Genomic DNA, 25499 nt, shown 5'->3' with positions numbered 1-25499 from the left:
TACTGAAAACACCATATTTGTTTATTATATTACATAAAAGCAGTATTTTCAAAGGTTTAAACATTTTTTAAAAAATGAATTTCACCACAGTTTAAGAACCACTGCCTTAAAAGGAATCCTCAAGCAGTGTGTGTGTGTGTGTGTGTGTGTGTGTGTGTGTGTGTGTGTGTGTAAATGGGTAGCTAAAAACAAGCAGAAAGGGATGCTACTGTGTTGGGTGATTAGATATTGCATAATCTCCACAGCCAACAAAAACATTTATTTCCATTCGGAATTAAATGAGAATAGCTGCTGGCCGGGAGGCTCGGGGCCATGAAGGAAGACCTGCCATTCCAGGGTGGCTCAATTGACTCCCAGTACAGAGGCAGAGCATCAGTCCACAGGTAGCTAAGCCCGGAAAGAAATCCCAGGCTATCTCACACCATCCTCCTCCCTCTGACTCTTCCACACCATGGAACCCACCCAGCCCCAGCGGAGGAACAGCTGCCTCAGATCCTGCTGGGAAATGGGAGCCTTGCTCGGCAGGCCAGGCCACCTGTGAGACCCCACTAGCCTGAGCACCTTGGGGGTTCCACTTACTTCCGCCAGAGTGACCCACAAACTGAAAGCAAGACTTCAGGTACGGGGTGGAGGACATCCTTTAAGAAAGTCAGCTTTGTCTAGCAAATTGCTGGTGAGTGGGATGAGGGGGTGGGAAAGGCAGGGAACTTGCACCTCCAAACAGCCTTCAGGATCATAGCGTCAAGGCTGGTGTGACCTCTGGGTGTCCTGAATCCTCTCAGGATGCAGCCTGGGTGCACAATCCTGAGAAGAGCATCCATAGGAGTTAGAGCAACAGTTCTCTGGATTGGAAAGGTGTTGTGTGAAGAGGAAAATTTGAGGTGTCTGTCATTTTGTACATGTTTAAAACTTCAAATTTCGTCTGTGTCTCTTTGTAACACCTTCCAAATCCTCAAGACATCACATCTTTCTTGAGTCCCTTTCTACTGAGACTTGTAGAGGTTGGGTTCACTGTGACACAGAGGTCCCTGTTCTGAGCAGAAGCAAGATCCTGCTGAGTACAAGGCTTGCTAGTTCCACCCGGTACTCTCTGCTGGGGAGCAACACAGCGTTTGGCCTGCTTTGTATGAGTTGGCCATTGCAGAAGACCTTTATCAAGTCCACCAAAGAGCGTACGGCACGACAGCATAGCCTGATGCCCGCGGCCAGGTCTTCAGTCCATTGGCCCAACACACTGCTCCCCAGTTGTTTGTGGTCAGAGATCACCCCAGCACTCTACTTAAACTGTCTCTGTGGTGGCAAGACACACTCCGTTCTGCAGACACGTGGTCCCTGCTTAGAAGGAAGATTGTAATGTGTGGTAAAGTGCTCCTAAAATTCTACAAAATGAAAGGCACTAAAAGCTGCCACTCCATATACTCTCCAGTGCAAATCATGCTCCTGAAGACACAACTTTTTATTGCATTTAATTACAGGAGAAAAGTAACGCTTCTCTGCCAGCAAGATTCTTGAGGGCACATTTAGAAAGCCACCCCTCCACACAGGTTCCGCATGCCCACACTTAACTCACCTCCATATGTATACACCCTTGTATATGCATACATGCCTGGGTATACTCAACATTGGTTCATCCATGAGCACAGATTCACAGGCAGACTGACTCATTCATGTGCATATACACACACATGCAGGAACACTTGTAGGAACTGTGGGACTATTGTGCAATCCACTCATGTGCACACAAGCCCATGTGTATTTATTTACACACACAGACATACTCATATATGCACAGTACACATTCATATATACAAACACGTCCACACACTCATGGGTGCACACATATACACACACTTATTTGCAAACATGCTCATCTGGACGCTCACACTCACACTTTCGCTTGCTAATGGCTACAGGGAGCAGCTGCCTTTTGTCTCTAATGGCAAGGTACACAGAGGTTTGCACACCGGCGACTCCACAAGTCAAATACTCTGAATCTTCTCCCTCTGCTCACATTTGAGAGAGTGGCGGGACAGAAGTCAGCACCAACCCAGATCGAACCACCAAGCTGGTCAGAAGCAAGGGTGGTCCACATCGCAGCCCCAGAAGGGGAAGTCGATCACACACTCCAGAAGACCGGGTCAATGGCACAGACAGCGCATCTGCATAGGACAACAGGAGAAATCACTTGAAGGTCATGTCCTCTGTCCACTCTTGATGATGAAGGCAAGAAAGCCAGCTGCTACTTCTCCACCCCCTGCAGCTCTCTCAGAGTGGCCTGCAGGAGCCATCGAAGCTTCCAGAACACACTGGAGGAGGCAGTCCAGGAGTTCCCAGAGGGGCCCCCGTGGTGAGCACACTCCTGAACAGCCTGCTGCAGCTGCAGCCGAAGCTGGGGGGAGGCGGCAGGACTCCTGTGAGTTGAGGAGAACCAGTGTCGAAATATTTTATCGCAGATGACCTGAGGGGGGAAAGTGAGAGGTTGATTCGGGGAAGCAAATCATTCTAAAAGAACTAAACGTATTTCCAAAGACAAAGCAGAGTCGTGTAGCTGGAGTTTTCCTGGTCCTGCCTGGCCCACAGTCAGGACAAATCTCTCTCACCCACCAGTCCCATAGCTGCTCAGACCCAACCGAGTAAACACAGAGACTTATATTACTTAAACTGTTTGGCCTAATGGCTCGGGCTTCTTGCTAGCTGTTCTTATATCTTAAATTAACCCATTTCTATTAATCTATAAGTTGCCATGTGGCTCATGGCTAACTGGTATCTTAACATCTTCTCATGGCGGCAGCTGGCAGCATCTCTTTGACTCAACCTTCCACTTCCCAGAATTCTCCTCTCTTCCTTGTCCCGCCTATACTTCCTGCCTGGCTATTGGCCAATCAGTGTTTTATTTATTAACCAATCAGAGCAGCACATTTGACATACAGAACGTCCCACAGCAGAGTCTCAGGCAGCCATCTCGGTGTGAGGAGTCGGCCCCTCTGCAGGTCTGAAAGGACTGACCACATTTCCGAAAAGAAATCACAGCAGAGTCATACATAGGCAGGAGCTGTTGAGTAAGGAGTTGGCCCATGGCAGGGCAGAAGGCAGCCTGCTCTGTCTGTCATCTAGATGGACTGACCTACTCACAGTGGGATAAAACAATAGCTGCCTACAGCAGAATCCTGAGAGTCAACAGAACATTAGTAAAGAGTAGCATGCAAGTGTGAGCTTTTATCTTTACAGTCCTTGGAGGCCCAGGAGGAAACGAACATTCCAGGGGAAAGCTGTGCGGGCACAAGGCCCTGTAAGGAGCGTTTGTACGGCTTTATTTTAGGGAAGGAAGAAAAAAAAAAAGCTGCAATGTCATAGGCTTTGCTGCTAATAGGCCATGAAATCCACTGAGGAACGGAGCTCTTCAGACTCTTCACACATTATTTGCCTACAGGTTTCGAGGTCCCCAACCCCCCCACCCCGGGTGGGGAGCACTGCTTGGGAGCGGCACAGAGAACATGCTTAACTTTCCTTTACCTCTGTCAGCCTCGTTACCAAACACCTTCACATGCAAGCAGCACCTTTATACAAAGGGTCCAGGACAGCCAGGACTGTTACACGGAGAAACCTTGTCTCCAAAACAAACAAAAAAAAAAAAAAAAAAAAAACCTTGATTTTTATGTCCCTCTCCTGGCAAAGGTGTTATTTTAGAAAAATATTTTTAATTCTCTTTTGACTAGAAATCACCCTTTTCCTGTGCAAAATTCTAAATTTCTAGGAAAATATACCATAGCTCTGTCCTCTCCAGCAGAGTCACGGACAGGAGCTTCTGAGCAACAAGTAAGCCTCAACGCCAGGCTCCCCTGAGAGGGCACAGCTCCTCTGAATGTCCTCAGAAACTGGATCGGAACCCATCAGTCATGTAAACGGAGTACATCTCAAGTGTGCCTCAAAGGCCCACACGCTGAAGGCTTAGCCACCAGCCTGTGGTGCTGCTAGGATGTGGTGGGGATCTGAAGAGGTGTGAGGAAGTGAGGTCACTGGTGTGTGCTTTGCAAAGGATCCTGGGATGGAGCTCTTTCTCTCCCTCTTGGCTTCCCTGCCTCCTTGAGGTAAACAGCTGTTCTTTGCCACACGACCCAGCTAGGATGCTGTGCCCCACCACTGACCCAAAAGCAAAGGAGCTATCGGACTGTAGACCGAAACCTCTGGAATCATGTCCCCAAATTAAATTTTCTTCATCATAAGCAGATGGAGTCAGGTGTTTCGTCACAGTGACTGAACGCTAACACAGCCAAGCGCATCTGTCTTTCCAATAAAATACTATTTAGTAAACACAATATTATAGTATAAATGCTGGCTGATAACCTGATTCTTTCTGTGTAGTGCTCTATACTACATCACAAAGAAAGCACATTTTCACCTCTGGATCTGTATTCAAAGACAATAGTTACACACGGGAATGAGTGTGCGTGATCCAGAGCCACAATGCAGTATCCTGCTAAGGGTGGAGGCAACTCACTTAACTCCCTGAAGCTTCAACTATTAATTAATAGCATTTTAGCGACTATTCCCCACTGGCAAAAGCATATTGTTGTTGAGTTTTAATTATCATAATTTTAATTATGTCTTTAAATGAGATGAAATAATTTCCTAAATCCTTCAGCTGTTTGGATTCTGTCCTCTCCCTCCAGTTTTCTTTGGTTCAAAGGTTCCACTTGCTTCTCAATGTATCTGTAAGAGCCCTCTGTGTCCTAAGGATACAACCTTAGTTCTTCGCTCTTTGTTTAAATTTATTTATCTAATACGTGTAGTGTGTGTGTGTGTGTGTGTGTGAGGTAGAGAGAGAGAGAGAGAGAGAGAGAGAGAGAGAGAGAGAGAGAGAGAGAGAGAGAGAGAGAGGACAGTTTGCAGGAGTCCGTTCCCTCCACTGTGTGAGTCCCAGGAGTCGACACCGGACTTGGGCTTGGCAAGTCTCTGTACCCACAGAACCGTTTCTGCCAGTCTGTAGTTTCTCTTAATGCAAGATGTGTGGATGAGATCAGAGACAGTGAGGACGCAGGTGAAAACCATATTGTCTGCATGGCTCAAAGACAGGGGCCTCACAGACCCATCAAGGGGTAGCTCCACATGGAAGGGGCTGGGATAGCATCCCAAAAGGCCACATCCCCAATGAGCCTTCTGAAAGTGGAAGCACCCAGTTATTCTGGCACTTGGTGCAGCAGTCTGAGTAGACCGTGGTGTTAGAGCCAGGGCTTTTCCCTGACCTCGGCAGATCCACCAGATTGATAACCCTGCTGCCCGGGTCTCATCTTCATGGCACGAAAGCCCCACGCTGTGTTTTCCTGAGCAACCGGCTTAAACTGTTTTGCTTCAGGTTGGGTCCCATCAAGTCTCCCCTGCGTGCGTGGGCACACACACACACGCACACACACACACACCCTGAGCACCTTGGGAGGATGGACTAGAGGGAGGTGTGGCTGGGGGAGTGGGCTGAATGATAAACTTAATAGAATTTATAAGGTAAGAGCACAGAAGAGAGAGTGAACGTGGCAGGCAGCCTTGAGGTAGCCCACCCTCGGGAGCAGCTTGGACATCCTCTGGTTACACTCAGCACCTGGGCACCTGGGGGCCCAAGTTCACACCCACCCACCTGAAGGCATCAGATGAGGGATGGTTCCTCCAAAGAGAAGGGACGGTTTCCAACTGATGGGAGAGAAATTCAGCCCTGGGATTGCAGTCTCCCTACCTGCAGACGCACTGTGACAAAGCCAGAGGCAATTCCTACTCGTCTACTCATCTCTGACCTCCTGGACCCACATCTTCAGTCTCCCTGTGATAGCCCCTGCCACCTGTCCTGCCTGTCTGTGATGATGTCTGTCCATCCTCCCCTTTGGCCTCCTTCCTCAGGACTGCCTTGCATCGTGGGTCTTAGCCTCCCTGGCCTCAGCTCTGGCTCCCATTCTTTCTCTCTGTGTGAGAATTTACAGACACTGGCAGAAAGAACAGATCTCCTTCTGTGGGAGGGCCATCAGGCTGAGCACATTCCTCCTTAGGGATCACCAAGGCTGATGTGGCTGCTGGCTGGCTAGGCGAGTGTCCCCTTCCTGTTCCGAAACTCCACAGGCATCCTGCTTGCCGCTGTAAGCTGCTCAACTGTCCCAGAGAGAAGGAAGATGGTTCTTTGACTAACGGCTTGCAAGTAGCTGCATCGCCCAGCTAGAACCTCCAAAGGATCTCTCAGAAGCATCCTCAGGAGGAGCTGCAGAGAGAGGGAGCAGCCCTCAGGGGGCTGTGCTGGGACCTCCACCCATCAGACCCCACTGGCCACTCGGGCAACCACCACCCAGACAGTAAGAAACAAGGAGTGGTGAAGAGCTCTCCCATCCTGCCCTGGGGGAACACAATGAACCCAGAGACACACAGACACAAACGTCACCTCCCCTGCTCTCAGGGCTGTTCACCTGTAGGTTGCTGTTCACGCGCTGGGATCCACACTTGTTCACCCTCAAATCACACTTGGAAAAACAGTCAAAGAAATTGCAGTCTTCATCTCCTGTGCAGTTTTGCTCAAGGATTTCCCTCATCTTAGGTTCAAAAAACGCCATGTCTACGTCGATAGCTACCACCTGAAATGAAAGAGGCATGGGGCAATAAGGACAGCAATCAAACAATAGCACGGGCCCTGTAGGGGAACCCGTCCATGGCTCCTTTTCCTGTCCTGATGTCCACATGACTGTGACCACGGAGTCCACCTGTCGGGAGGCCATGCCCAGGCCATGCAGGAAACAGCTTATTTCCCCAGAGCCTTCACAAGTGCTTCCTTTGACACAAGCTGGAATCATAAACCATGTCCCAAAGTTTGACTGTAAAAGATCCTTGGTGTCACTAACCTAAGCCTAGGTTTTGGGACTGTACCCACCCATCCCACCTTCATCTTTGGACCTTCCCTGGACTTTAAAGGTAGACTATGTACAATAACTTAAAATGGATTTTTCTGTTGCTTTTTTAAAGTTTGTTTTTATTTGTACTTAATGTGTATGTGTGTGTTTGCACACACATATGCCACAGGTGTGCAAGTACCTGTGAGGCTGAAAAAGGACATTGGCTCTCCTGGTGCTAGGCTACAGGTGGTTGTGAGTCATCTGACCTGGGTTCTGGGAACCAAAATCAGGTTCTCCAGAAAAGCAGCTGGCACCCTCAGCCACTGAGCCACCTCTCCAGCCCCCTCCTTCTGTTTCTTTTTTAACTGTCTATGAAATTTGTCAACATGAATAACAAAACCATCAGAGAAGTTCTCCAGAGGAAACTGACATTCGAGACTAAGACAGCCAAGTGTTGCCACAGTAAGACACGGGTAAAATATAGATGGGCTCACTTAAAGAGGCCGGGAGAAGGGGAAACTTCAAAGTGAAAAACGAGGGAGCAAGAGACACCTCAGTCAGTAATGTGTGCAATAGGACCCGAGTTCAATCCCCAGAACTCACGCTTTAAATAAATAATAAATTGTAGGGAGCCGCTATTCAAAGATGGCGCTGGCTTCCTGGTAGCCTAGCTGTAAACAACTCCATATTTGGCTATGATGTACGAGTATGGTAATTGGCTCTATGTCCTCAGCCTATCCCGTGGCTCCCCGTGCTAGCATTCTGGCGGGACCCAATCACAGTATGGCATGTTTGCCTGATTCCCCATATAAGCAGCTGCAGTTTAGTCCTCGGGGCCCCTCACCTCCCGCTCTCCCTTGATCAAGAGGCGCTCCAATAAAGTGTGTTCTGAGACGGATCCTCGCATGGTGGTCGTTCTTCCTCGCTGGCCGAGGAGCGCGCCGCAACTGGTGCCGAAACCCGGGAAAGGTAACTTCGGACACCGACTGGTGCCGAAACCTGGGAAAGGTAACTTCGGACACCAACTGGTGCCGAAACCCGGGACGGGACGGAAACTTCGGACACCAGGTGAGGGGTCGAAGAGGATTCAGAACTCAGCACACGGAGCGGTGATGTCGGTGAGTTCTCCAGGAACGGTGACGTCGGTAAGTTCGCCAGGAACGGCGACGACGGCGACGACGTCGGTAAGTTCTCCAGGAACGGTGACGTCGGTAAGTTCGCCAGGAATGGCGACGACGTCGGTGAGTTCTCTAGGAACGGTGGTGACGTCGGTAAGTCGCCAGGAACGGCGATGACGTCGGTAAGTTCTCCAGGTATGCTGATTGCTGGGATTAATCCATTTGTGCTTGCTCTTGTGTTCATTCTTATGACAATTGTTGTTCTTCTTTGCTGTTTTGTACATGCATGTCTCAAGGAAGGACGCAATGTGGAAATCATTAGAAAGGGACGCAAGGCATTAATTAAGCACCAGGATAGTCTATCAGAATCAGACTTTAAAGGGGAGAACTTAAGTAGGCCTAAAAAGAAAGAAAAGAATGAAGAAAAGGAAGAAAATTCAGAAAAGAAAGGGGATCCTTTGTATCTAGTACTAGAGAGATATGCAAAACTCGATTTATCTGATAATGAATTAGATTCAGATGAGGAGGAAAATTTAGAGAAAGCCACCGCTGAATATGAGGAAGAGAAATACGGGTGGCGGTGGCGGCCTCCTCCTAATGTTTCTGCTGGGGTGAATGTGGAACCAACGGCGCCTTCGGGACCACATCCACCCCCGGCAACACCTTCGTATCTGCAAACAGGTGGAGGTTGTCATTTTATCAGGAGAGACACCTGGGCGCGGCTAGCGTCCGCGTTTCCAGTCTTTGAAGATCCGCAAACAAACAACAGATATCATGAACCTGTGCCTTATAAACAATTAAAAGACCTGGTAGAGGCTGCTCAAGCCTACGGAATAACAGCCAGTTATACCTTAACATTATTGACTAGGCTCACTACTCAGGCTATGACTCCAACAGATTGGTTCGAAATAGCCAGAGCATGTTTAACTACAGGACAGTATCTGGATTTCAAATCTATAGTTACAGATAGAGCCCAGGTACAAGCTAGAATCAACCTCCAGAATAATCGACCACAATGGACGGTTGACATGCTACTGGGTCAAGGACAATGGACTGTAAATCAGATGGCATATCCTATTGAGGTTTATCAACAAATAAGTGGTATTAATGGTAGCTGCTCTGATGTAGCTCCTTTAATTATGCTCCAAGGAGGGAATTATGGTGTTCACACATTACTTGTTATTCTAATCATTCTCAGAGAGGTTATGGGGAATCCTTGTGCTGGCTGGGGGCCAGGTGCTAGGCATCACCTTTGCAGTGGAGGTTCAAACTGCTGCAGCTGGTCCCTGTCTCCAGAGATGCAGGCTTGGCCATTTCAGCCTCTTCAGGTGGAAGGAGTTGATGGCTCCAAACCATCCTTCATACCTCTACTTCCCTAAATACACAGTTGAAAGGTGCTTAACCAGCGCATTGACTTGGTACAAGAACAAGTTGACATCCTTTGGCAGCTGGTCCAATTGGGCTGTGAGTGGAGAATGCCTGGTTTGTGTGTCACTAGTGTGCAGTTTCAGAATGGTTCCTGAGCAGCGAATTTGTCTAAACGATTGTCCAGTTATCTTATAGGAAATTGGTCTGGAGAATTTGAAGAGACGCTGGAAAAACTGAGAGTGGCAGTGGTGACCATCAACTCCACACGAGTGGAAATCAGCGTGGCAGAGGGATTGTCCTCCTGGATTGCTTCTACCTTTTCCCTGTTTAAAGAATGGGTGGGGGTAGGGTATATTTTTGGCATGCTGCCTTGGAGGATGCGTGTTTTGTCTGTGGTTGGTCTGTCGTTTGCAAGCACTTACAAAAAGGACAAGGGCATTATCACTCAAGCACTGGCCGCTTTGGAGTGTGGCGCCTCCCCCCAGATACCTAATATCCACACAGCCTTTGCACCCCCAGGACTGGTTAGTCCATTGCACTCGGGAAGGTGTGTGGACAATTAAGCACAGGATGCCAGGCTCGTGCACTGCACTTGAAGTGTAGGACATTTTCCTTCCTTCAAGGAGAGCAAGTCTGACTGCATATGGGTTCACATAGCCTTTGCACCCTTAGGACTGGTTAGTCCATTGCACTTGGGAAGGTATGTGGACAATTGTTACATGCATAGCCTTTGCACCCCAGGGACTGGTTGGTCCATTGCACGAGGGAAGGTATGCAGGCAATTATGCACAGTGAACTCATCCTCGATCGGTCAACACATCATGAGGTGGGGACCTGATCGGATGAAATACTTGTGCTGCAGAAATCAGACCTATACTCTCTCCTGCGGCTTAATTAATAAAGAGGGGGGAGATGTAGGGAGCCGCTATTCAAAGATGGCGCTGGCTTCCTGGTAGCCTAGCTGTAAACAACTCCATATTTGGCTATGATGTACGAGTATGGTAATTGGCTCTATGTCCTCAGCCTATCCCGTGGCTCCCCGTGCTAGCATTCTGGCGGGACCCAATCACAGTATGGCATGTTTGCCTGATTCCCCATATAAGCAGCTGCAGTTTAGTCCTCGGGGCCCCTCACCTCCCACTCTCCCTTGATCAAGAGGCGCTCCAATAAAGTGTGTTCTGAGACGGATCCTCGCATGGTGGTCGTTCTTCCTCGCTGGCCGAGGAGCGCACCGCAATAAATAAATGAATGAATGAATGAATGAATGAATGAATGAATGAATAAATAAATAAAAAGCATTATAATTCCAGAGCTGCGGAAGCAAAAACAAATAGATCCCTGGGGCTCAGTGGCCAACCAGCCAAATCTACTTGGTGAGGTTCAGGCTAGAAGGAAATCACATCTAAAATGATGATGATGGTGGTGGTGGTGGTAATGATGATGATGGTGGTGGTGATGATGGTGGTGGTGGTGGTGATGATGATGATACTGATGGTGATGATGGTGGTGATGATACTGATGGTGGTGATGGTGGTGGTGATGATGGTGGTGATGATGATAATGATGGTGGTGGTGGTGATGGTGATGATGATGGTGATGATGGTGGTGATGATACTGATGGTGATTGTGATGATACTGATGGTGATGATGGTGGTGGTGATGATGGTGATGATGATGATGATGGTGATGGTGGTGGTGGTGATGTTGATGGTGATGATACTGATGGTGATGATGGTGGTGGTGATGATGGTGATGATGATGGTGATGGTGGTAGTGGTGATGATGGTGATGATGGTGATGGTGATGGTGATGATGATAAAGCTTTAAAGGTGCACAGCTCCTGAGGAATGACACTGGACTACACACAAGCATACACGCATTCACACACGCACACATGGGCAAACAACCCAACGCATAAGACAAGAGTAAGGAGATTAGCATCAGAGATTTTGAAGTAATCATCCTTGGTCACAATGATTGACAACAAGCGTTGCGTCTGTCCAAGGGTAAACACGCAGTAGTGGAACAGATGTCCTTGTGTCCTTGCGGATGTGTCCCGTTGAAGCCTGTGCTGGCTTCTGTGAAAGACTGGAGATTTGTCAGAGTCCATGTGACAGTCACTATCAGGCATCAGGCACAGCCCCTTTGTGGAGGCCCACAAAAGTTTCCTAGTGAGATCTGAGCTTGCTTTACCCAGCAGAGCTGCGTTAGAGGACTGCTTGACCACGTGCATGGTAACCAGGTGTTTAAAAGGGTCTGCACTTGGCTGTGCTAGGGGGAAGGTCTTTTGCTCCACTCCTTGGCATTCCTATAAATAGCCCTTTAGCAGAGACAGAGGGGCCAGTGGATAAGGATCCAGGCCCTCTGGAGGCTATTCTGTGCTCTCTCTCCCCTCTATCCTTCTATCTAAATCTCTTATCTCTCACTCCTCAAGAGTATCCTGGGGTAAAATGTGGGAGCTGGTCTCCCAGATGGCCTCCTACATCCCTTCCCCCACCCTTCCACTTATTTATGTTTATGGTGAGAATTCCTTTTGACTCTGCTAAGTTTCACATTTCATCACACCTGAGGGTAGGGATTATAAATGCCATGAGAGACAGGTAATTGAGCCCCAAGATTATGAACAATGGCAGGCTGCTCTGTTTATGGCACATCTGGTACCCAAGTCAACTGACCAGTCAGATGAGCCATGGGAAAATGGCAGCTGAAATCAGATTAATTCAACAGCATCAACCACGAATTCCACTGTCAGAGGAAGAACTTGGGGACTGCTGGAATTTCAGATGTAGCCTTCTGGCTTCCAACCAAATAGGCTTCAAAAATTAAAAAAAAAAATTAAAAAAACTTATAAATTATGCAGATTTTCCTCCGCCACCTGGATCCAAAAAAAAAAAAAAATGAACTCAAATCTTCTTAAATCTGGAGTCTGCCCAAGTTCAACAGCTGATAGCCTTGAGATAAGAAGTCATTACAGAATGTGACATCTTTGATGGAACTGGCATCCCACAAGCCCTCACAGGCCATTGTGAAGTATCAGCCCCCTACTCCCACCCTGGTCCCCACCCCCACCCCTGCCCCCACCCCCGGCTCCCACCCCTGTACCATCTCTGAGAGGGCTCGGTTGCTGGTATCTTTCAGCTTCAGAACGCATGTTCATTGATTCTACTTTTGTTTTTTTCACTCAGGATCAATGCTGGAAGTGGACTGGCTTCCCAGGGACTATCAGTAGAACAGCAGGAAGGACATAAATTATTTAAAAATGTGTGCAGAATAATGAGAACAAAGCACAGAGAACTTCTCCCGTTTTGATGATCTTTACCTGATGATAAACTCAGGCATGGCAAACAATTCATTGCTGTTGCTTGTTTTGAGAGAGTTGATTTTTTTTTCAAATTTTTCATAAAATATTATTATTTAGTCTTTGACAAGTTCATACATGTGTACTATGTGTCTTGATCATATCTACCCCCACTTCTCTCTTCCTACACACACACACACACACACACACACACACACACACACACACACACACACACACTCCAACATTTCCCCTTCCTACCTGGTGTCCTCTCCTTTTGTTGCTATTTTGGGGAGATACTGGGAGCCCAGGGGCAGCACAGAAGCCTGATAATTCATTCCACCAATGAGCCACACCCCTAACCCTATTAAAAGTGGGTGTTTTGCTTTCCTTTTTTTTTTTTTCTTTTGTGATGCTGAGCATTGAACCCAGGGCTTTATGCACACCAGGATGAACCCTACCACTGAGCTACATCCCAAGCCTATACAATTTATCAATCTTTCCTGTCATTATTTGGTCGACATTAATAGTTAATCTCATCACTTAGCTTGGTTAAAAACACTAAAAATTACTAAGAACTGAGGGTGGAGAGATAGCTTGTCAGTCAAGAGCACTTGTTTTTCTCTCAGAGGACGCAGGTCGGTTCCCAGCACCCACATAGTAGCACGTAAACATCTATAACTCCAGTTCCAGGGAACCTGATGCCTTCTTCTGACTTCCATGGGCACCAGGCACACACATGGCTCACATACATACATGGAGGCAAAACACTCATACACCTAAAATAAACAGCGAAAGTGGTACACAGACATACATCAGGCAAAACACCCATATACATAAAATCGCAACTCAAATTCTAAATGGTCTTTTAATAAAAAACTTGTAGCCAGAGTATTAGGGCAAATGCCGAAAGATCAGAGAGACAAAGGAGGAAACCTCAGCCTGAAAAAACTCTAGTTCTGTCTCCTCACGCCTTATAGACCTCTCTCTGCCCAGTCATCACTTCCTGGGATTAAAGGCATGCCCAAGCAAAGGCATGAGATCTCAAGTGCTGGGATTAAAGGTGTGTGCCACCACTGCCTGGCTCTGTTTCTCTCTTAGACTGAGTCAATCTTATGTAGTCCAGGGTGGCTTTGAACTCACAGAGACCCAGACAGATCTCTGCCTCCTGAGTGCTAGGATTAAAGGTGTGAGCCACCACTGCCTGGCTTCTATGTTTAATCTAGTGGCTTGTTCTGTTCTCTGATCTTCAGGCAAATTTTATTAGGGTACACACTATATCACCACATAAGATAATGTAATAACTTAATTTTTTAAATTAATGAGAGCTATGCTAGTGAACCTACTGTCTCTATAATTTATTATTAGGGCAAGGACCATTCTCTCTTGATTTCTGGCACTCTCCCCAGCCTCGGGGCTCCTCCTCCCCCCATTTGTGACACTGTTCCTCTCATCTCCCAGTGAGAGGCAGATTTATTTTTTAATTTATACTATGTAGCCTAGAATGGATTGCTGCTCCTGTGTACCTAAAATAAGAACAGCAGGACCTTCCTAAAACTTCTCAATATCAAGAGAATCACAGACTTCATCCTGAACAAAATGACCCAAGTGGTGTCCTCTGCTCACACCTCCTCCTCAGGGCACCAGATTGGAAACATTGGTGACAATCCTCTCTTGAGCAGGAAGCATCTCACCGGCTTGAAAGGCGGGCCTGTGTGATTTGGGGTCATCTTCATTTCTCAGTTGTTCATTTGCAAGTACTGCATAAGGCCTGAAGGCCTGCGCTGTGTGACTTGGAATCTTCCGTTCTCTTGCTGCATCTATAAGACCCCCTCCCTCTCCTCAGGGCAGGAGGTCAGCCCAGGCTCAAGAATAAAACCGACCTTCTGGAAGCAGGAGTCGGGGGAAGGAAGGTCTCAAACTTGAACACAGACCAGAGCCGCTGGGAAAGTGATAGCTTGTTTGCATGTTTTTGAGACAGGATCTCATCATGTATGTAGCCCAGGCTGGCCTTGAACTCACCATCTTCCTGCTTGGTCTTCCTGCGTATTGGATTGGATCATAGGTGCTGCCTCAACCCTCTCCAGTGTCTCAGATTCAGCAGGTCTGAGGTGCAGTGTGAGAATTTACATTGTGGGGCTGGTAAAGGCACTTGTTACCAAACCTAGGACCTGAATGCACCCTACCTACATGGTATTAGGGACAGAACCATCGCCCACAAGTTGACACTGCGCCTCTCTGCATATGCTGTGGCCTTCATGACTCCCACATACAAAATAAATAAGTAAATGTAACAGAAAATGGAATTTGCATTGCTAACAAGTTCTCTGGTAAGGATAACCAGTAATAAGTCTTCAGAGAGGAGTGGGCCTCCCAGTAAGTGTTATTCCTCACAAGCTCCTCCCTCCCCTCCACTGTGGGTCACAAATGGACCCAACATCGTTCTCTCGTGCAGGTAATCACAGCTGTTGAGAGCTCAAGGAGACAATGGCTATGTCGTGCCCAGAGTACAGCATTCCACATTACGATGTCCCCAAGACTCAGGTGGTTATATGCCGCACCTCAGGTGGCTATGTCCCCAGAACTCATAATGGCTATATCCATGCCGCAGGTGACTGTGACAGGACTTTGGGAAGTGGAGGGCACCTGCTCATCTTTCTGCTGCAGGCTTCTGCTCACTGAGTTGGTGTCGTCCCCAGTAAGATCACAGAACTTCTCATGCCTCTCTAGAGGTCCTACCGCAGACTTGAAACTGACTAGAATCTCTCCGGAAGAACACTGTTTGGAAGCAGTGACTATCTCAGCATCCAGGTGCTGTGGATCCAGAATGCCTGGCCTGGAAAGGACAGTTCTCCCCATCTGCCCTCCCGGAAGCCTACCCTCCGCAGACCACACAGATCCTGTGCTGGCACTAACCAGCCATCAAAGCTGCCCTCAAGAAAATGAGGCACTTCCTCTGCTTCCTGCCTGGCCTCTGCCTCCTGTGGGCTCCTTCACTGATGATGGGGCTATTTAAATCCTCTTGTCTGCCTGGCAAGGAAGTGGTCTGGAACGGGAGTGACCAGGAGCCACAAGGCTGCCCGAAGTTACACTGGCCTCCTTCTGGAAGCCGACACCTCATTCCCTCCCACACAGACAGACCAGAGTCTCTTCTCTCCCCCGCAAACATGGCAGCCTGCTTCCACTTACCGTGAAGTCCCTCTTGATGGCAAAGTTCTCAGGCTTGACGTCACAGAGGTGGAGGCGGTGGGAGAAGTCACTGTCGAAATGGCTCACCATGTCCAGGAAGCTGAGAGCAATGTGGCTAATCGCCTGTGCCTGGCCAGCATCACCCAGTGGGAAGAGAGCCCTGTGGTGAGGGCTGCCGGCAGCCAAGTACTCCACGGCGTAAAAGTGGCCACAGGACCCCAGCACGGGGAGGATGTGGCGGCTCAGATCTGGCAGCAGGCTGAAGTACACGTATTCCTCTTGCTGGAGCAGTGACCACGCACTGGCCAGCTGTTGCCGCCAGCCAGGGCCCTGCCTGGCAGGCCACAGGGGAACTATGCTATTGTTGGGCAGCTCCAAGCCCAGCGCGTTCTTGACTTCGCCAGCCACCATCAGGAGCAGCTCGGCCTCGGGGATGCTCGGGGCACCTGGCCCCGTTTCCTCCTCCAGCAGATGGAGGGGCGGGAAGCTGGAGAAAGCCTCCCTCTTGGATTTGAGGACCACAGTCCGGCCTCTCCACTGGGCCTGCAGCACCTTCTTGCCACGCTCATAATACAGGCAGCGCTGGTACAGCAGCTCCCCGGCCACGCACAGGTCCTCGCACAGCGCGCCCGTGAGCCAGCCTCCGCGGTAGTCCTGGCACTGGAACGGAGGGAACAGTGGGTCACAACAGGGCACGGGTAGGGGGCAAGGGGCAGCACATAGTGGCATCCTGCACTCAAGGCTTGGCAATTAGTAGAGGAGAGAGGCTGTCCAGATGAAGAGTGCTGGAGGCCACTCCATAAACATCTACAGCATATGAACCCCCATTCACCTTATTCCTTATATGGTCCTAAGACAGGAACAAAGTCCCACAGTGTCTTTTCTCCCTGCTCTGCTTATTGTAACATGCCTGAATGATCCACGGTGGACACCATGCAGTGTGGCACTGTGGACAAATCCCTGGACCAATAGCCGTTAAGCCTGAAGTCTGACCTCCCCGGGCTGGGCTGCCGTGTGCCCAGCGCTGCCTCCCTGGCCAGGGACTCGCACCCCCTCTGTATCTTACTGCTCTGCCTCCCTTGCACAGTAAGAGGCACATGCAGAGATTAAAAAGGGAGTCCCAAGGCCAGGCCTACAAGACGGCCTTTGAGCCACACTCAGACATGTCAGCAAGTTCTTCTCAAAGATGGCCTAGGGTTGTTTCACATCAGCCAGCTTTATTGTTCCTGAGTTGCTTATAAGATGTGCCTTAAAGTCAAGAAAATAAACTTCTAGTGCTTAGACACAAATAATTTCGAAACCAGAAACTGTCTGGAAACCACAAGCTTTCCTGACTCATTTGGCCACATGTGGTGTCAAGAGCGGCTGAGATGATGAGGCATTTACAGCCCGTTTGATGCTGTGACTGCGTACATCTGGCTAAGAATTCCTAATCTGCCTGACAACTGCTGCTACCCTGTCCCAGTACCATGCAGAGTGTGAATTCCAAACCCTATGGAACCACTGAGCACTCCGTAAGAACTGTGGACTTTCATGAAAACTGAAGGCAAAGTGTTCAAAGTGCCTGTTAACGAAGAACACATCTTTGCATTGGTCCCTGGTTTGTTAGGCCACCTTATCACCTGAAGCCTCAAGGTCTGGGCTGCCCTCCCCAGTGGCTTCCGGCTGAGAGGTCTCTCCTGCTATGGTGGACTTTAGAACTCTCTGGATCACAGAGACAGAAGATCAGGCTAGTCAAACACCAACTTACTAGCCCTCTTACCACAGTTCTACAGATGGAGTCTGGGACCCAGGGCTGGAGCGGTGGTAGCTCGCAGTCTACCCTTTGCCTTGCCGAGACCTGGGTTCAGACTCTAGAACCACATGGCACCTCACAGCCATCTGTGACTTCAATTCCAGGGGGTCTGACTCAGACATCAGACACACACGGAGCATGTACATAAATGTAGTCGAAGCTCATATAGATGAAATCAAATTTTAAAGTAGAAAGAAAGCGCTGGCCCTGATCTCCAAGCTAGAGAATGGCACCATATGCCCAGAGTTTCATTGGTGGCTGTGGTGGTAGTGGTGGTGGTGGTGGTGGTGGTGGTGGTGGTGTGTGTATGCCTATGGATATAGAGGCCAGAGGTCAACTGTGGGTTTCTTCCTGTATTACTCTTTTTTTTTTTTTTTTTTTTTTTTTTTTTTTTTTTGGTTTTTCGAGACAGGGTTTCTCTGTGTAGCTTTGCGCCTTTCCTGGAACTCACTTGGTAGACCAGGCTGGCCTCGAACTCACGGAGATCCGCCTGCCTCTGCCTCCCAAGTGCTGGGATTAAAGGCGTGCGCCACCACCGCCCGGCCCTGTATTACTCTTTACCTTTTTTTTTTTCTTGAGACAGGGTCTCTCAATGAACTGGGAGGCCCAAGCTCTGCCTGTCTCTGCCCTGCCCCCGGTGCTGGGGTCACAGGTGCGTGCCACCACGCCTGACTTCCAGTGAGGAGGTAAACTCAGGTCCGCCCACTTGAACAGCATGCACTTGCCCGCTGAGACATTTCCCCAGCACCCACAATGCAACTGTACCAACGTAACCAGGTAACACTGTTTAAAAAGGTCTTGCCTGGAGTTGTGCTCAGGTGCCGTTCTTCAACCCCAACTCTGAGACCGATTTCCAAGAGGTCACGGGGGCAGGAAGTGAGCATGGGAAGGCTGGGAACCTTCGTGTTAGCCACTCTGCTTATGTGGTCCCATCGCACTCTGGAACGAACAGCCAGTCAGGCTTCTCAGAGGCCTTCCCGGATGGTCTTGGGAAGGGTAGGTACTGAGAGGATCGGTGAGTGAGAAGATGTGGTCATACAACAGTAAATGTTATTCAGCGTGTCTGTGTGTGTGTGTGTGTGTGTGTGTGTGTGTGTGTGTGTGTGTGTCTGTATGTATGTCTGTGTGTCTCTCTGTGTGTGTGTCTGTCTGTCTGTGTCTCTGTGTGTGTCTGTCTGTCTGTGTCTCTGTCTGTATGTCTGTGTGTGTGTGTGTGTGTGTGTGTGTGTGTGTGTGTGTGTGTGTGTCTGTGTCTGTGTCTGTGTCTGTGTCTGTGTCCTGCTTTATCTGGTATTTACAGTTTCACATCACTCTAAGGAACCAGATAAGAAAATGCAACAATTTCTTGAGTTCCTTTCGAATTGAACAAGAGAAACTGTGTGACACCCAAGCGTGGCTTGGATCAGTTCCACAAGCATTTCTCTGAAGTCACCGCATTAGGAATTTAATTGAAAATGCTCTTGCATGAAGCACGGGGCAGAACTGAGAAAGAAGGACTGGTGGGTGTGGGGGGGGAGAGGACCTGAGCCGGGAGCTGCAGAATCTCACAGCGCAGCAAAGGGGCCTGAGAGGAGCCAGTCCCTGGGGAACCTAAAGAGACCCTGGAGACGGGGTCACAGGTAACACCGCAGCCAGGCCACCGAGCTGGTCTCCTTTGCTTACGTATTAAAAGTGTGTGTGGCAGGGGAATCTGACTACCAGGACCCTCACTCTTCTCATCTAAACTGTGGCTATCGTCTCCATAAACCAGGAGTTACACCTGCAGATTCCGGAGCCAGCAAGCATCAAGATTAGTCTGGAATAAGGCCTTAAGGCTTTGTCCCCAGCTTGCCACAAACAAATTAACACAGACGACTGTCCAGGTTAACCCATCTGTGAGCGAGCTCTCACGGGGCCACCTTCCCGCCACATCTCCCAGACTCAGTTCACAGCGGAACCTTTGAGGCTCCTGAGTAACCGCAGGGCACAGCGTGAGCACAGCAGGTCAGCTTCGGCTCCGCCCCTCACGGGCTGTGCAGCTTGTTTCTAAGGGTGTACAATCAGGACAATTGTCCAGCGTCACGGGAGGTGTCACAAGGTCCAACCGTCAGAGTCACCATCCCTAGCATGTGGCCCTGGGCAATGCAATCTCCCCCTCCAGCCTCCCGGAGCCGGTTGTGAGAGAGTGGGGTCGGGACTCCTTCTTGGAGGCCAAGGGCTGACCTCAGCGCTAACGGTGAAGGAAGCCTGGTCAGGCAGCGAAGCAGAGTGTGGTTCTGTGGCGGCCCGAGTGAACGGGCGCTTCAGAACAAAGAGCTAAAGTTAAAGCCAGACTGGAATAGTCCATCAAAACTGCTATCCCAGGGCCTGGAAGACGGCTTAGCGAGTAGCATGCTTGCTGCACAACCATGAGAGTCTGAGTCTAGATCCCCATTAGATGTGTTAACACTCATCTGTAACCCCGGTGCTCCTACGGCAAGGAGGCAGAAACGAAAATCTCTGGTACACCTGGTGGTAACCAGTGAAGAGACTCTGTTTCAAACAAGGTAGAAAGTGAGGACCAACTCCCAAGGTTCCACTCTGAACTCCACACATGCTCTGAAGGATGCATGTACACACACACATGCACACACTCACACACACATGCATGCACACACACACACACGCATATACATGCACACACACATGCACACACTCATGCACACACTCATACATATACACACATGCACACACTCACACACACATGCACATACACACACATATACATGCACACACACATGCACACACTCATACATATACACACATGCACACACTCACACACACATGCACATACACACACATACACATGCACACACATACACATGCACACACATACATGCACATACACATAAATGCACACACACACACACACACACAGAAAAAAGAAAGTCTAAAATTTTGCTATTTCAAGCTTGGCACAGTTGATCCTAGCTCGGGGAAACTGGGACAGAGGACGGCCATATTTTGAGGCCAGCCTGGTCGGTAGTGAGACAGTCTCAAACAAACCTCACCTCCAGAAAAGTCCTTTTCCTGTCCCCATCTCACTGACAAGCTTCCCAACCTGCTTCTATCAAATTCTCAGAAAACTTCCTCACTCCTGGCCTCTCTCTCTGCTCCCAGCTCTCATTAAACCGCCATGTGAATGTTATCTGTGTTGGGCCCACCAGCATATTGCTTTATATGTAGATCGGTTCCAGCAGTGAAATAAAACAAAAGCCATTGAAATGTCCAGGAATTCACCCAGCAAATCTGAGTCGGGAGATACTTTGAGTGATGACATCATTACTGAGTTTGTAACAGGCTCCGATGTTGAGGGGAGGCGGTCATGCCGGCTGCTTTCTGGAGATCAGCGCATTGGCTTGCTGGGAAGCCCAGTGACAGAAAGGGCAGGGTGTGAAGTGGGGTGACCAAAGGCCCCCAAGCTTGCCAGCTACTACAACTTCCCAATGGCCAAGAAAGAGAAATTCACATTTGAGTGAGTGCTCAGAAGCATAAGTGAGTGTGTTTATTGCAGAGCAGCCACTGTAGCTTTATGTCTGATGCATGCTTTGCACACAAGTGCATTTATTGCCAGGCAGCTTCTGTTACTTTGTGTCTGGTGCATGCTTTGCACCTGAGCACCCACGTGTCTTCTATGGATGGAGAGCTCGCTTGCCTGTGACTGGCTAGTTACTCGTGCTAAACTACGCTCTCTGGAGCTTGGCATGCCTGTGTCTGCTGGATACAGAGAGAGACAGTCCAGCAAATAAGAAACCAATAAGCTCAACATACAAATTGCAAGCTTAGAGGGTAATTTGGAAACTTTCCTTACGTGAGTGCTATTGGCTGGGTCCTTTTATTGGCAGCATATCCTACTGTTTCAACAAAAGTTGCTTAAGTCTGTATTAAAAACCGGACTGTTTCTCTCCCTCCCCATCTCTAAGATTACAAGCCTTTGCCACCATGCCTGGCTTTTTAAGTGGGTTCTGGGAACAGAACTCAGATCCTCAAACTTGTGAAGAAAGTGCTTTACCAACTGAGCTAATTTCCCTGACAGCTCGGCTGGCACAGTCCTATAGCAATAAAACACACAGCAAGTCTGTGTTTCCCGTGGATGTGCACAAACACACGCCGTCACGTCCCTCCCCCTCCAACTCCTCCCATGGCCCCTTCCCAAAGTCATGACCCCTTCCTTAAATATTATAGTACATATGTAACACGTGTACACAACTCACTGAGCACATTTGGCATTGCTCATTTACACATGTCCAGGGCTAACCACTTGAGACTGGATCACCTATGAGGCTAGGAAGCACTAAGTGCCTACGTAATTAACAGCACTCAGACTTCATGAGGATAGTCCTCCCCCAAGAAGCTGCCCTGAGTGTTGCAGATTCTCAGAAAGAAGCCCTCCACTCCCCACCCCACCCCTGCCAATCATGCCAACCCTCCTCTACAAATGTGGCTGAAGCTTTGTACAAAGGGCTGCTCACTGCTATGAAATCTCCCTGGGCAGAGGCCCAGGCTGCTGGGTCCCCTTGGGGCTCTATCATCACACAAAATAAGATAGGCTTACCCTTTTAAAAAGAAAGAAAGAAAGAAAGAAAGAAAGAAAGAAAGAAAGAAAGAAAGAAAGAAAGAAAGAAAGAAAGAAAGAAAGAAAGAAAAAAAAAAAAAAAAAGAAAGGAGGGAGGGAGGGAGGGAGACAGGGAGGGAGGGAGGGAGGGAGGGAGGGAACCCTTACCATAGGCAACAGTACTAAATCCCATAGCACCTAACTAGTCCTGAGACAGGTAAGGTTTCTGAACACCACAATCATGGGGAGATTGTTGAGGCTTTGAAAACAGCAGCTATGTAGAGTGAGGAATCCCCTAAGCTGCTTCTCAGGGTTTGCCGTATACAGGCTTCTTACCACCTCGGGGTTTCTACTGTCGAAGGCGCAGAACAGCATCTTGGACCCTCAACACATCTATTTTATCAAGCAGGACAATGTTATGTCGCCTTCCCAGACTTAATTTTCCATCTGCAGGATGGGAGGTTCCAATAGGAATACTTCATAGAGTTCATTGAGAAGATTAAGTGTAAGAATATGGCTTGTACCAGTGAGCACGCTGCTGGGCAGAGTGGACATAGTCAGGTACTGGTTGTGAGCATCTCCGCTCTTGTTTCTGCTCTGGAAGGTGCTTGTCTGCAGAAGCTAGGGTATCGACGATTATTCTCTCCAGCCTCCTCCCAGCCCAGCAGAGCCTCAACACACAGCTCCCTGGAGAAATAAGGTTTCAACAACCTCACAGCCAACCCAGAAGGAGCACCCCTTCCTCAATTACAGGGTAACTGAAAAGTCACACAAAGGGAGCAGGGAAGACTCTGGAAATCCAAAGGACCCAGGGCTTGAAGCTGTCAAAACAAGTCAAGCTGGCTTTCCAAGGAACTCTTATCTTTGCAAGTGCAGGGGACCCTAGGGGGACTTGCAGACCCTCACCCCATCCACCCTCCAACCAGCTTTTTACCACCTGGTTGCTGTCTTCTGCAGGTATGCTTTCCTTACCGCCGCCGCTGCCGGCAATGCCACCTGCCACTCCGGGGCCTGGGAACACAGGCTGCCAGCATGGGAGACTCACCAGGACTCCGGGCTCTGCCAGAGAGAACCTCCCTTTGGCTCTAACGTCTTGTGTGCTCTGGGTACTCAGAGTGAAAGCTAATGAGAGTCTGGAGGCCAGTCAGAAAAATAACAACCGGTTTTATTATGTAGGATGAAAGCCAGGCAAAATGCAAAGTGCTGGGGGAGCCAGGACACAGAGGCCCGATTCAGATCCAGCCCTCAGGAGCCACAGTGCCAACCTCTGCTTGGCAGCCGCCTGGCTGGAATAGCATTCTAGTCTGCCCTAATTTAGGGTCTTAGGTAAACGTTGAGTCAGGGTACTTTCTCAGTTTTGCCTCAGCAGATTCAGAGTGAAAGCATCAAGAAAGGAGCTGCAAACGTAAGGAGAGACATTTGCTGTGTGGAGCATTCACACAGGCATCCACAACGTTCCCCACAGCAGTTCACCTGGGACTCCAGCAAACTTTGGGGCAATGGCTTTGGGAATTTGGCAAGAGTTAAGATTGAGAGCTGTCAAAGACAGAATCAATCTTTTCAGCTCTCTGTCAGACTAAAAATGATCCCATATGGCTGCACTGAAGACATATTGGTAAAGCTTCTAAACAGAATTGGTTTTAATTTACAGCCTGGAATGCTGGGAAAGTTATGACTACCAATTACTTAAATTATATCAGTCAATTTAATTTCCATTAGGCCTTTCTCAGCATGACCAAAGGTAAATAAATAAATAATGGGCTTTGTGTCCTATTTTAATCTAAAAGATTATATTAACTTTGTAAACGGGACCTGGGTCTTAGCCAAACTATTAAATTTTGTTGTCTTAGCCAGCTTCACCAAAATAGCAGGGAAAGATCTCTACAAGGGAAGGGATTTTTAGATGGTTATCAGGAAAAATCAATGAGATCTTGCAACTTAAAACTTGGTAGAAGTTCAGTTAAGCAGTAAGCAGTGGACAGAAAGTCTATGTCCCTGTGTCAAGGAAACAGGTTAACAGGGTGACAGCAGCACCATTTAGTTCAGAAACATGCTTTGGTTGCTTAATTTTTTCCAATCTCCTTTGAAAGAGCCTTAAAAAAATACTTAATACGTTTTGAACTGAAAACAAAACAAAAACGAAAAAACTACCTTTATAAGCAAGTGCACTGAAACACACACACACACACACACACACACACACACACACACCACTGTTTCTTCGAGGGTTCAAACCAGATGAGCAGGTGGTCACTATTTTAGGACGTGAATTGTCACCGATTGGAAGCAAGTACAGGCTACTTTCTCCTCCTTTCTAAAGGCCTGGGACGGCTGCCTGTGCTCAGGTCTCCCTTAAGCATAAACTCCCAAGCAGAATACTAGGGGAGTGGGGTGGGGATGAGCACTTTACTTCAGGGACGAAGGCCCAGGGCATTCAGCAGTCCACTGATGAGATGTTTCTTTCTATCCACCACAGCTCCGGGCCAGGTTATGGAGCAGCTTTGTGAGAATCCTCTGACCTGCTCGCTTTAGGGGACCTCAGGACCCGAACAGCCAAAGTCCTTGTCTTTTAAGTCACTGGGAGAAGGAGCCCAAACAGCAATCACGAGGTCTGAGCAGGTGTGGGGGGGGGGGGGTCCCGCAGCCCAGGTGGAAACACTTAAGAGCAGTGGCCTAAGGGGCGAGGTAGCCCAGGAAGGAGGCGTATCCTCCAAACCTGGCCACCTGAACTGGTTGTAGGCACCAGAGACCAGGAATCACCCGCAAACTTTCTTCTGGAGCCGAGGTTCAGGGTGTCCCGCCGGAATACTGTCCCGGGGTGCAAAACTAATTTTGGAGAAAAGGGGAAGGATGTCCCGGATCCCTGCAGCGGACCCCTAGTCCTTTGCCTCGGTATTTCAGGCACGTGTAGGGACCTCCACTCCCTTTGGCAGGTGTCCCCCGGCCACCCCATTCCCCGGTTGGGATGGTCGCTACGATGCTGCAGCATCACAGGTGACGCGGTGGCCGAGGACCCGGGGGGAGGTGTCTGGGAACCCAACCCGGACGCGCGACAGTGGGCAATGCGGCGGCGGGACCTACCAGCGCGGCCAGGATGCGCCGGCTCTTCTCGTCGGTGCAGCGCTCCGAGAGGACGCTCGGGTGCGCGCGGAGCAGCAGCGCGGCCGCCAGCACCCAGCCGGCGGTCCAGGCGGCGAAGGCGAGCAGCGCGCCCCGCCGCCAGCGCCCGCAGCGTGCAGCCCGGCCCCGCGCGCCCGCCGCCCGCGCCATCGCCAGCCCCGCGCTCGGGCCGCCGCTC

The 25499-nt window shown here is 49.2% G+C and overlaps 1 protein-coding gene across 2 annotated transcripts; it reads right to left on the bottom strand.

Annotated features, from left to right (window-relative positions):
* Positions 1-25471, bottom strand: Dipk1c (divergent protein kinase domain 1C). 2 transcript variants are annotated; one of them, XM_028873871.2, is made up of 4 exons: positions 25283-25471; positions 15834-16493; positions 6441-6605; positions 1-2458 (listed from the first exon to the last, which is right to left on the bottom strand). In XM_028873871.2, the coding sequence occupies exons 1-4, from the start codon at positions 25469-25471 to the stop codon at positions 2240-2242; spliced, it is 1233 nt and encodes a 410-aa protein (XP_028729704.1). In that variant the 3' UTR covers positions 1-2239. The 2 variants fall into 2 exon arrangements, with proteins under 2 accessions (XP_028729704.1, XP_037053126.1); XM_037197231.1 differs by lacking the exon at positions 25283-25471 and adding an exon at positions 23136-23283.
* Between the last annotated feature and the right edge of the window lie 28 nt (positions 25472-25499).

This window comes from Peromyscus leucopus, chromosome 19 (genome assembly GCF_004664715.2).
Source record: "Peromyscus leucopus breed LL Stock chromosome 19, UCI_PerLeu_2.1, whole genome shotgun sequence".
In the NCBI taxonomy this organism is placed as follows: Eukaryota; Metazoa; Chordata; class Mammalia; order Rodentia; family Cricetidae; genus Peromyscus; species Peromyscus leucopus.
The sequence above is the reverse complement of the archived record's forward strand: the minus strand, read 5'-3'. Positions and strand labels throughout refer to the sequence as shown.

Excerpts from the sequence above, each read along its gene's own strand:
- Dipk1c (XM_028873871.2), bottom strand. The coding sequence starts at position 25,471 with ATGGCGCGGGCGGCGGGCGCGCGGGGCCGGGCTGCACGCTGCGGGCGC. Across the intron at positions 16,494-25,282 it reads GGCGCATCCTGGCCGCGCTG|TGCCAGGACTACCGCGGAGG; the intron begins GTAGGTCCCGCC and ends CCTCCGTTCCAG. Across the intron at positions 6,606-15,833 it reads CCATCAAGAGGGACTTCACG|GTGGTAGCTATCGACGTAGA; the intron begins GTAAGTGGAAGC and ends CTTTCATTTCAG.